The 11031-nt window shown below is 50.8% G+C and overlaps 2 protein-coding genes across 6 annotated transcripts in view; one reads left to right on the top strand and one right to left on the bottom strand.

Moving 5' to 3' along the window:
- Positions 1-3266, top strand: part of Tcirg1 (T cell immune regulator 1, ATPase H+ transporting V0 subunit a3) — a 10671-nt gene extending 7405 nt beyond the window's left edge. For 2 of the 4 annotated variants that reach the window (XM_004627132.2, XM_023710770.1), the window contains exons 11-20: positions 424-563; positions 637-794; positions 885-975; positions 1455-1573; positions 1644-1857; positions 2108-2230; positions 2361-2459; positions 2553-2670; positions 2890-3067; positions 3140-3266. In XM_004627132.2, coding sequence (XP_004627189.1) covers positions 424-563; positions 637-794; positions 885-975; positions 1455-1573; positions 1644-1857; positions 2108-2230; positions 2361-2459; positions 2553-2670; positions 2890-3067; positions 3140-3218 — 1319 coding nt within the window. In that variant the 3' untranslated portion in view covers positions 3219-3266. Of the gene's footprint in view, positions 1-423; positions 564-636; positions 795-884; positions 976-1454; positions 1574-1643; positions 1858-2107; positions 2231-2360; positions 2460-2549; positions 2671-2889; positions 3068-3139 lie in introns of all 4 variants that reach the window. The other 2 variants (XM_023710771.1, XM_023710769.1) reach the window with 1 other exon arrangement.
- Positions 3267-6250: 2984 nt separating this feature from the next.
- Positions 6251-11031, bottom strand: part of Chka (choline kinase alpha) — a 57592-nt gene continuing 52811 nt past the window's right edge. For both annotated transcript variants that reach the window (XM_004627130.3, XM_004627131.3), the window contains one exon: positions 6251-6530. In XM_004627130.3, coding sequence (XP_004627187.1) covers positions 6471-6530 — 60 coding nt within the window. In that variant the 3' untranslated portion in view covers positions 6251-6470. The remainder of the gene's footprint in view (positions 6531-11031) is intronic.

The following is an 11031-nucleotide window of genomic DNA, read 5'->3' as shown; positions in this document are numbered from 1 at the left end:
TCCTTGTGCTTTGCTAAGCTTGTTCTAAGTAGGTGCTTTAGACCACTGAGCCATCTCACCAGCCCCTGGGTTCAATTCTTAGTACCAATAAATAAATAAGCTTCAACTGCTAACTTTTTCCATTGAGAGCCAATGGCCTGCCAGCTCCTGCCTGTGGAGGCTTGATTATAATGACCTTAGAAGCAGCACTATTATTGACAGTATTTTCAGAAGGGGAAACAGGCTCAGAGAGGTTGAGTAGCAAGCGCAAGGCTGCAGAGCCCTGGAATGCCAGCAAGTGGTGAACCTGCCTTGAAAATGCCTTCTTGGCCGCTCCTGGGGTCCAGAAACAGGAGTTGGGGTCCTCAGAGGCACGTGGGCCCAAGGGAGCAGATGCTGACTTCCCTATAGGCCCTGGCTGACCACGCACCCCTCTGCCCACAGCACCTTACACTATCATCACCTTTCCCTTCCTCTTCGCGGTGATGTTTGGCGACGTGGGCCACGGGCTGCTCATGTTCCTCTTTGCCCTGGCCATGGTGCTTGCAGAGAACCGGCCGGCTGTGAAGGCCGCGCAGAACGAGGTGTGCACTGCCTGGGGCCTGGCGGGGAAGAGGAGGCAGGCTGGGCAGCCACTCACCACGCCTCCCTCTCCAGATCTGGCAGACCTTCTTCGGGGGCCGCTATCTCCTCCTGCTCATGGGCCTGTTCTCTGTGTACACTGGCTTCATCTACAACGAGTGCTTCAGCCGCGCCACCACCATCTTCCCCTCTGGATGGAGCGTGGCTGCCATGGCCAACCAGTCTGGCTGGAGGTGAGGCCTGCAGCCCTCCAACCCTGGTCCCCAGCCCACCCCACCAGCCCTGGGGCTGTGCTTCCTGACCACCACTGATTGTTATCACAGTGATGCATACCTGGCCCGGCACTCACTGCTCACCCTGGACCCCAACATCTCTGGCGTCTTCCTGGGACCCTACCCCTTTGGCATCGACCCAGTAAGTACTGCCCACTCCATTGCTCATGGGGTGTAGGCAGGTAGGAGGGCCAGGGTGGGGACTGCTGCACTCCATTTGCTCGCTTGTGCCTCCTTCAGCAGCCATCCCCTGCACCTCCTGTGTGCTGCACTGTGCATTTTGTACAGAGACCTGTCCCTATCACCTGAGAGGGCAGAGAGGCCTGCACTTGTAGCAGTTCAGCCTATGCTGAGCTCTCCTGTGGAGTGGTTTTATGTTTGGTTCACATAAGGACCTTATGGGTGCCCATTGTCCAGAAGGGAAAACTGAGGCCCAAGCCTCCTAGCAAGGTCACTTGGCTAGGAAGAACTGGGGCATGAGCCCAGGCCGCCTGACTGCTCTGACCTCTCAGCCACTCGCTCCCTTCCATTGCCCCTCAACAGTGGTCCCAGAGGGTAAGGGGCTTCGACTGCAGGGCTTCCCCTGATCCCTGAGCATGGTACCTTCTCCCATCACCTCAGGTCTGGAGTCTGGCCACCAACCACCTGAGCTTCCTCAATTCCTTCAAGATGAAGATGTCTGTCATCCTGGGTGTCATCCATATGGCCTTCGGGGTGATCCTGGGAGTCTTCAACCACGTGTGAGGACAGGGCTGCCAGGGGAGCGGCCAAGCAGGCCAGGATAGTGCTGTGACCCACTTGCTCCCCCAGGCACTTTGGCCAGGGCCATAAGCTGCTGCTGGAGACGCTGCCAGAGCTCATCTTCCTGCTGGGTCTCTTCGGCTACCTTGTCTTCCTGGTGCTCTACAAGTGGCTGTGTGTCAAGGCTGCTGACTCTGCCTCTGCCCCGAGCATCCTCATCCATTTCATCAACATGTTCCTTTTCTCTAGCAGCCCCACCAACCGGCCGCTCTACCACGCACAGGTGGGCTGGCCAGGAGGTGGCGTGCACCACCTCGCGGGGACCCTGGGTCACTGGCCTGCTCAGAGCTGTTGGATCCTCATCTAGGAAATGAGGCAGTGGCATAAAGCTCCCACATGGGTGACCCATTGAGGCCTGCCTTGGGGGTCTTTGTGGGGTGACATCCCTTAGTGACAGGCACCCAGCAGAGAAGGACATGAGCTCCTGAGCGCCTGTTGAGTGCCTTGTGGCCGGTGCGCCCTCTCGCCCGCAGGAAGTGGTGCAGTATGTACTGGTGGTCCTGGCCTTGGCCTCCGTTCCTGTCCTGCTCCTGGGCACACCTTTGTACCTGCTGCGCCGGCAGCGCCACCTCCAGAGAAGGCCCGCAGGGGGACAGGTAGAGCCTGAGCAGAAAGGGGTACATGGAAGGCAGGCTACATCGGTGTCCCCAACCCTCAATCTTGCAGGATCTGGCAGCTGGGAGCGGGGGGCTGGACTCATGCTGCCCACTCCCACCCTTGGCCCAGGACGAAGATAAGGCCAAGCTTATGGACTCTGATGCCTGTGAGAGTGGCTGGGGTCCTGATGAGAAGGCAGGGTGCTCTGGGGATGAAAAGGAAGCTGAGGTAGGTGTGACACCTTCCTGAGGGGCTGTGGTGGCCACCAGCCCAGCTGGCCCCTCTGTGCTCCTCACTGCCACTTGCCTGCTCGCCCAGCAGCTCATTGCCTCTGAGGTCTTCATGCACCAGGCCATCCACACCATCGAGTTCTGCCTTGGCTGCATCTCCAACACGGCTTCCTACCTGCGCCTCTGGGCTCTGAGCCTGGCCCATGCCCGTGAGTGCCCAGCAGGATGGCCTGGACAGTAGGGCAGCCTGGGTGCTGTTCAGTGCACTTACACAGTAGCTGGCTGAGGGGGTCTGGTTATCTCTGGGCCTCAGTGTCCCCTCTGTGAAATTGGGTCCTGCTGGCCCCACAGTCAGGGAGGGTATCAGCCCTGCAATGGGGCACTGCGGCCACCTCCTCACCCATGACCCATTGGCCTGCTTCCCACAGAGCTGTCAGAGGTCCTGTGGGCCATGGTGATGCGCGTGGCCCTGAGTGCAAACCTCAGGGTGGGCGTGCAGGCTGTGGTGCTGGTCCCTGTCTTCGCTGCCTTCGCCGTGCTGACCGTTGCTATCCTGCTGGTGATGGAAGGGCTCTCGGCCTTCCTGCATGCACTGCGGCTGCACTGGTAAGCATCCCCACTGGCCTGGGAGGAAGGGATAGGTGGGCGCCCTCACCAGCCTCCTCTTCTTGCCCCCAGGGTAGAGTTCCAGAACAAGTTCTACTCAGGCACTGGCTACAAGCTGAGCCCCTTCACCTTTGCTGCAGAGGATGAATAGCACCCCAACACGTCCTTACCTAAGACAGGAAAGCAATAAAGACCTACAATAGCCTCCTACTCCTTTCTGAGGGATTGGGCTGAAGCCAGAAGGGCAGGGCCCTGGGTTCTGGGCTCCCTTAGGTCCTACTTTGGCTCTGCTTTTCTAGCTAAAGTGGGGTGGGGCTAAGGAGCACTAGTCTAGGATCTGGGCCTCAAGAAGTCAGGGTGTAGACTCAAGCACACCTGCAGTGCCCCAACATGAGGGTGGAAGAGGGTTATTTCCAGCATGTTCTAGCCCAGTGTGAGCTCCTGCCTTACAGGTGTGTTGGGGAGTGAGCCTTCCTCCCTTGGAGGTATGCAAGCTTGCTAGGGGATCATCTAGGATACCGTGGCGGAGGGTGGTGTCTGTCAGGTACTCAGCACCAATGAGGAGCCAAGGGGATACCTGGCCTGATCTAGTGCTGCATGTGGGAACCAGGGGTTGCCCACCTGCAGCCAGTCTTCCAGGGAGGGATGTCCAGAGCATCCAAGGACTGGCTGAAGGCCCTTGAAGTCAGAGCAGAGGCTGACTCAGGCTCTGCCCTCCCACACCAAGGCCACTGTCCCTCCCTCTGGGTGATGTCTTGCCCGGAAGTCCTCTTCTCTCTGGCCTGTGTCCCACTGTGGACTGGGAAGAGGAGCCAGTGCTTCTCACTGACCTTGATTTTTCCAGCCAATGATCTACAAAGTGGCTTTTCCTATCAGAGGTCCCAGGAACAAAGACTACTTGGAGGCCAGAGCTGCCCTGGGGACAGCAAGCCTGGGTGGCCCAGCTCCTAGCTGTGGCTCTGGCCAGCCACTGGGAGACTTGTTCCTTGAGTCTGATACTGCCCTGCTGAGGGACCCTGGAAGCCAGGTGGAGAAGGCGCTGAGCAGCTTCTGTTCCTAGTGGACTCAGGTCAGAGATCCAAGTGTCTGGCTAGCCAAGGAGAGGCTAAGCGCACGTCTCAGGAGGCTGTGGGTGGCCCTAGACTGTGTGGGGAGAGATGTCCAGACCCCAATGTGGGTGATTCCAGGTAGTCAGTCTTGTCCTGACTTCGAAAATCTAGGTAGCTGGGCTGCCAAGAGTCCAGTTGCTATGGAAATGGCACACAGGCAGCCCCTGGGGCCAGTACCCTTGGGGGAGCCTCCATAATGACTGTGGCAGCTGGTGATCAGGCCAGGCTGGATGTAGGCCCTGCTCATCTAGGGGACAGCTGACCAAGCCAGTGAGAACTCCAGGAAAAGCGGAGCTGCCTGAAGAACATGGAAGTGGCGGGCCAGGGTGGGCGGGGTCACCAGGGAGATGAAAGGGAGGGCACCATCCTGACTGGAAGGGCTCAGAAAGGTGTGTAGTGATTTCTCCATGCTTTCCTTTTCCTTGCTATACTAAGGACTGAACCCAAGGCCTTCATCTATGAGCTAGATCCCCAGCCCTTGAGACAGGATCTGACTAAGTCACCAAGTTCCCCAGGGTGGGCTCAAACCTGTGATCCTCCCGCTTCAGCCTCCCAAGGTGCTGGAATTACAGGTTTTCCACACCTGGGGGTATGGGGAAACTTTTGAGCTGACAAGGACAACTGAAATGCCCTATCATTTGGAGAGCTAACCCAAAAGCATCTTGGCCAAGACACGGTGTGTAGGCCAGCTAGGGCACCAGTAGAGAGGTTGAAGTTGAGCTGGAGGTCAGAGGGTTGGTGGGGCACCTGCCTTCTCTACTGGATGTGAACCTACAGACTGTCCAAGGGCAGTGGCATTATTGTCCTAAGGAAAAATGTGTGTAGGCCAGCTAGGGCACCAGCAGAGAGGTTGAAGTTGAGCTGGAGGTCAGAGGGTTGGTGGGGCACCTGCCTTCTCTACTGGATGTGAACCTACAGACTGTCCAAGGGCAGTGGCATTATTGTCCTAAGGAAAAATGTGTCTCAAGACTCAGAGGGAAGGGGCCCAGGTAGACGCTGAGGCCTCCTGATATCTGGGACCAGGGAGGCCTAGGGAAACTAGCGTATGGTGGCTGAGAGTCAAGTGTCACAGGGAAGAGGTCAGACAGAGCCAGATACTGAGCAGCCCACACCACCTGGGCGCAGCCTTGCCATGGATGCAGGAGGCAGCAGGAGTCCACCCTGAGGGTGAGGATGCAGCCACAGTGACAGCTTGAGGTTTAATTTTTTATTTGTATAGTACAATCTCTGTAGTAGCAGAAATATGTGCATACACACACAAAAAAAAATTCAAAGACTTCAGAGTAAAAAAAAAAAAAAAAAAAGGCTAAGAACTCATCCCATTGGACATTTAATATATATGGATTTCACAGCTACAGCTTCAGAGCCTCCACACCCCATGAGGGCAGCCAACTCTCACAGAATGACACCAGCAACAAGGGGAAGGGAGTGAGGTGAGGCTGGGAATGCTGGCTACAAGCAAAGCCAAGGCCAGGGCAGGAGGTTGCCTCAAGGGCCCCTGGGAAGCCACCCATAGCCCAGTATCCCAAGTTTCAGAGGAAGAGGCTGAGGGAACTGCCCTATGCCTGCTCCCCTAGGGAACATGGAGGGGAAGAAGCCAGTGAGGCCTGCTGCCCAAAGCTGGCGTCATGAAGCACACCAAGTTAGGTATGTCTAGTTGCGGTGAAGTCTGTCCGTGTACCAACGTGTATGCCAGGTACAGGGTGCGCCCACCTGTCCCGTCTGTCCCCAGAGGACATCCAGCCTGGAGGCTCCAGAGGACGTGGGCTGGGTGCCGCTGCAGAGTCTGGGGCTGGAGCTCAGCCCAAGGAGCCACTTCACAGTATGTCTCATGTTGCTCGGCAGCAAGGAGTGTCTACAACATCATCGCCCACGGGGAGCCTGGTCACAACGTCCATTGGCATGTTAATGAAAGAATTTTTTAAAAACCAACATTAACCAAAGTACCCACAGTAACACTGGTCACTCCTGCTGCTGGCCATGTCTGACTGAAACTCTTATGCCCCAAAGAGAAACCACCTCCTCTAGATTAAAAAAGTTCTCAGATATTGCACTATTGTACTATATTTCAGCCTCCTAATCTTGTTTCAGAGTCCTAGTGAGATTGTAAACAAGATAGGAAATAAATGTTACTCCACTTTAATACAGTCCTTAGTATCATACACATCTGTGCGCTGTGAGACGCCAAGGCCTCCCCACGTGAGTGTAGTGGCCACTTGGCAGTGGCCACAGTGCAGAGGCCCACTTGGCTGCCTCCTGGCAGTCCAGTGGTGGAGGGGGTGGGGTCCTTCCAGTCACACCCCGAGCTTCCTCTTCTGCCCAAAATAGGCATCAAACCTGGCTTGGGCATATTCCTGGGAAACAGAAAATAAAGAGAAGGCTATTTACCAAGGGCTCCTGTGGACTAGGCCCTGCCCACATGCCCAGCCCAGTGCTGCAGGCACAGCAAGGACCCCTTGAGTACAGAGTAGACTGTTCCATGGGGCTGTTCTCGAGATACGATCTGCCTAAGCACCTGGCAGTGTCCCCCACAGCTTTACTTCAAAGCTATTGGCCAAGCAGCCAATCCAGGGGGACTCTGTATCTGTACCTGGGCTTGCTCACCCAGAACACCATAGGACTCATACCTGCACACCCACCTATCAATGGTTCCTCTTTTAAAGCCACAGATCCACAACAAGAGCAAATACAGAGCAAGAGGTGAGCCACAGAACACCTCCAGGGGTCCCTGGCTGCCCCACTGCGACACAGGACACGAGAAGACAGGCTGCTGTGTATTTCAGGTCTGTTTCCTCACTGCCTACCAGTGTAGGTAACAGTAAGAACTCACTCCAAATCTGCCATAGGACTCTGCACTCCATATTCCAAGACTATACAACTCATTTTAAAGGCACACTGTGAGGTTTCCACAGATGCACTTGCTGTGACAAGGAACATCCCCAGAAGCCCCCAGAGCTCCCCTGGCCTTTGGCAATCAACCTCCATCCGACTCCTATGGCAGGCAGCTGCCAACCTGCTGTCACTAGATGACTTCTCAAGGGTATTTCACACGTGGGCGTGCAGAACGAACCTCTCCATGCAGCATGTTCAAGAGCCATCTGCGCTGCATGTGCACTGGCGGCCAACCTCCTTCCCACTACTGGGTAGTTTCCCAGGGGATGGCTCTAACACCCCCCTTAGTCTGAGCATGCCCACTAACTGGCACTTAGGCTGGCTCCATTTGGAACTATGAAAAATAAAGCTAGTATAAGCATCTAAAGAGCAACCTTGGCATGGAAATGTGCGCTCAGCTCCACAGGACTCTGACCCGGGAGAGGGACAGTGGTGACTGTGTCTGCAGGTTCTGTGCCCATGGACTGAAAATATTTAGCAAAAAAAGTTGTCTCTATACTGAACGTGTACGCTGTTTTGTCACTTCCTAAGCTGGAGTCTAACAACCAAGTATATAGTAGCGCTACTTCCTAATGACAAGGTATAGGCAATCTATAGATGACAAAGTATACAGGAGGATGTAGGGCTGTTTTAACTTGCACTTTATTAATGGCCAGAGATACTGAACATTTTTTCACATGTTGCTGGCATAAGTGACTTATTTTCAGCACTTAATATCCTATGACTTTGGTAAAAAGCTCATTAGCTGGCTCCATTGGACTTTCTATATTTTTAAACGAATGTGTCATCTATGACAAGTGACTGTGTTATCCACAGAATAAAGGCAGTTCCCCTCCTCCTTCCCAGTATGCCTGCCTCTCATTTCTGCATCTGCCCCACATGCTGGCTGGATGCTCCCAACACAGCATGGAGAAGCAGGGCGATATCAAGCGGCAGACACGCTGCTGAGGGGTGGGGAGGGGGCAAGCAGGTGTGCACCAGCACTTATGTTAGTGGACAGCTCCTCACATATACCCTTTATCTGGTTACGCTCCCCTCCATTCCTAGTGTGCTGAGATGTTTTATCACAACTAGGTGTTGAACTTTGTCAGTTCCTGAATTCAATGAGATGATCACATGATTCTTCACCTTCACTGTTAATATTAAGAACATTAGATTTTTCAACTATGCCTTCCAGGAATAAATACAAATTATCATGCATGATGTATTATCTTTTTGTATGACAGTGTTTTAATTTTGGTCAATGAATATGTGTGTGTGTGTGCGCATGTGTGTGTGTGTATTGGTTGTTTTGGGGTTTTTTTTTTTGTTCTTAATGTTCATGAAGGCACTTGGGAGATAGCTCAGTAGAATAAGTGCTTGTCTGGCAAGCTCAGGGTCCCAAGTTCAAACCCCAGTCCCGCAAAAAAAAAAAAAAAAAAAGTTAATGAAGAGTAATGATCACTAATTTTCTTGAAATATCCTTGTCTATACTCGGTACCAAGACACTGCTGGTCTCATCAACTTTTGAAGTTTGTGCAGAATTAGTATTTTTTCCTTAAATATTTTGATGATACCAAGAAAATCATCTGAATGAGTTTATTCTATCAGAAGAATTTTTTATTATCAATTCAGTTTAGTTAACTAATAAATGCTATTTCTCTGTCAGTTTTGGTCATCTCTGTCTTCCCAAGGAATGTGCACTTTCTTATGTGCTGCCAAATGTACAAAACTGTTCTTAAATATCTACCAGTACATGGCAATGGGTCCTACAGGGAGTTCTCTTTGACATTCAATACTGCTAATATGTGTCGTCCTTTTAATTTGTAAAGCAAATTTTTTTTTATTTTTTTTGGCGGAACCAGAGATTGAACTCAGGCCCTTGTGCTTGCCAGGGAAGTGCGTATTCCAGTGAGCCATCTCCCCAGTCCAAAATAATTTACATATTTTTACTGATATTTTCTTTCTTTCTCTTTCTTTCCTTCTTTCCTTCTCTCTCTCTTTTTTTTTTTTTAAACTGGGGATTGAACTCAGGCCCTTGCACTTGCCAGGGAAGTGCTTATTCTACCGAGCTATCTTCCCGGCCCCGTTTCTTTTTCTTTTTTTTTGTGGTACTGGGGATCAAACTCAGGACCTTGCACTTGCCAGGCAGGCACTTAAGCCACTGAGCTATCTCCCTGGCCTAAGTTTTTTTTTTTTTTTTTTTTTTTTTGCTGGTGCAAGCAGCCTTAGGGGCATGTGCAGTATGTGGAGCTGGGGATTGAACCGCCGGTCCCCTGCGCCTGAGTTTGCCAAGTAGGTGCTTTAAACAACTGAGCTAACCCACAAGCCCCTTTACTGATATTTTCTTTCTTTTTTCTTTTTGAGACAAGAGTCTCACTATGTACACCTCAGACTGGCCTTGAACTCACTGTGTAGCCTAGGCTGGTCTTGAACTCACACCAATCCTCCTGCCTCAGCCTCCTGAGTGCTGGGATTACAGGTGTGCACCACTATGTTCAGTTTTTTATTGATATTTCAAAGGACCAAGTTTTCTTTAGATTTTGGTCCATTTTCTATTACAATGATTTGTGTTCTTATCTGGATTGTTTTGCTCATTCTGTTTACTCAAAGCTTAATTTATTCTTTTTAAGGAAGAAATTGAGTCATGAGAGCAAGTCTGAGAATTTTACTTTTTGTTTTTTTGGTGGTTATCTATATAAATAAATATAAACATTTTATAAAAGTGTAAGTTTCTAAACACTACTTTCGCTAAACTCCACCAATTCAGCTATGTTGTGTTTGCAGTTGTTGGGAATTTTGTAAATGTTCAAGTTAACTTCAGTGTTATTCCAGGTGTCTAGCACTGTCACTGCTTGGGGACAGTGGTGAAATCCTCTGCTTCAGTTGTGCATCTGCCCATCTCCTCTTTCAGTCTCACTAGGTCTTGTTCTGGGCCCTTTGCATTAAGACAGCTACTTACACACTTAGGATTTTGTTTTCTTGATAATGCAACGCCTTTATTATTAGAAAATACACTGATTCCTGCTAATATTCCTTTTTCTGAAGTCTGCTTTGTGTTACAATATTATTTGACTATGACTCCAAATTTCCTTTAAAAATCTAAATTTCCAAGCTGGGCATGGTGGTACATGCCTACAGTCCCAGCACTCTAGGAGGCAAAAGCTGAAAAATCTCCAGTTCAAGAACAGTTTGAGAGGGGCCGGGGAGATGGCTCAGGAGAATAAAAACTTCCCTGGCAAGCGAAAGGCCTGTGTTCAATCCCTGGTTCCGCCAAAAAAAAAAAAACAAAAAAACAGAACAGTATGGGCAACTTAATGACTTAGCAAGACTTTCTCAAAATATAAACAGTCAGATAGTATTTTTTTTTTTAGAATTTTATATTTATTTATTTATTTATTTTTACATTTATTTTGTGTGTGTGTGTATGTGTGTGGCCAGCTCAGCCCACCAGGGGGCGGGGCTGGCTGGCATGTGGTGCTGGGGGATTGAAACGCGGTCCCTGTGCTTTGCTAAGCTTGTTCTAAGTAGGTGCTTTAGACCACTGAGCCATCTCTCCAGCCCCGAGTCAGATAGTATTGAGGATATACCTAAGTACAAAGGCCCTGGGTCCAACCAATCCTCAGTTCACACACACACACGAACAGAAAGAAAAAAAACTTCTTCATTTCTTTACCCAATGGTGTCTGCATTAGCAAATGTGCCTAGAATCAGAACTCATCTTAAGATTGAGATAGATAAAATGAAGCAGTAATTTCTCACTATCTGTTTTATTTTATTTTATTCTTTTTTTGGTACCAGGGATTGAACTTGGGACCGTGCGCTTGCAAGGCAAGCACTTATTCTACTGAGCTATCTCCATGGCCCCATCACTATCTGTTTTAAAGAAAAGGAACTCAATTACATTACAGAGATTGGCGCTATGCCCCTACTTTTACCTAGGCCTTCACATCTCTAACACGAGCTTATCTAAAGTCAAAAATG

Source organism: Octodon degus, unplaced genomic scaffold (assembly GCF_000260255.1).
Source record: "Octodon degus isolate 3935 unplaced genomic scaffold, OctDeg1.0 scaffold00018, whole genome shotgun sequence".
NCBI classification, from domain to species: domain Eukaryota; kingdom Metazoa; phylum Chordata; class Mammalia; order Rodentia; family Octodontidae; genus Octodon; species Octodon degus.
The sequence above is the reverse complement of the archived record's forward strand: the minus strand, read 5'-3'. Positions and strand labels throughout refer to the sequence as shown.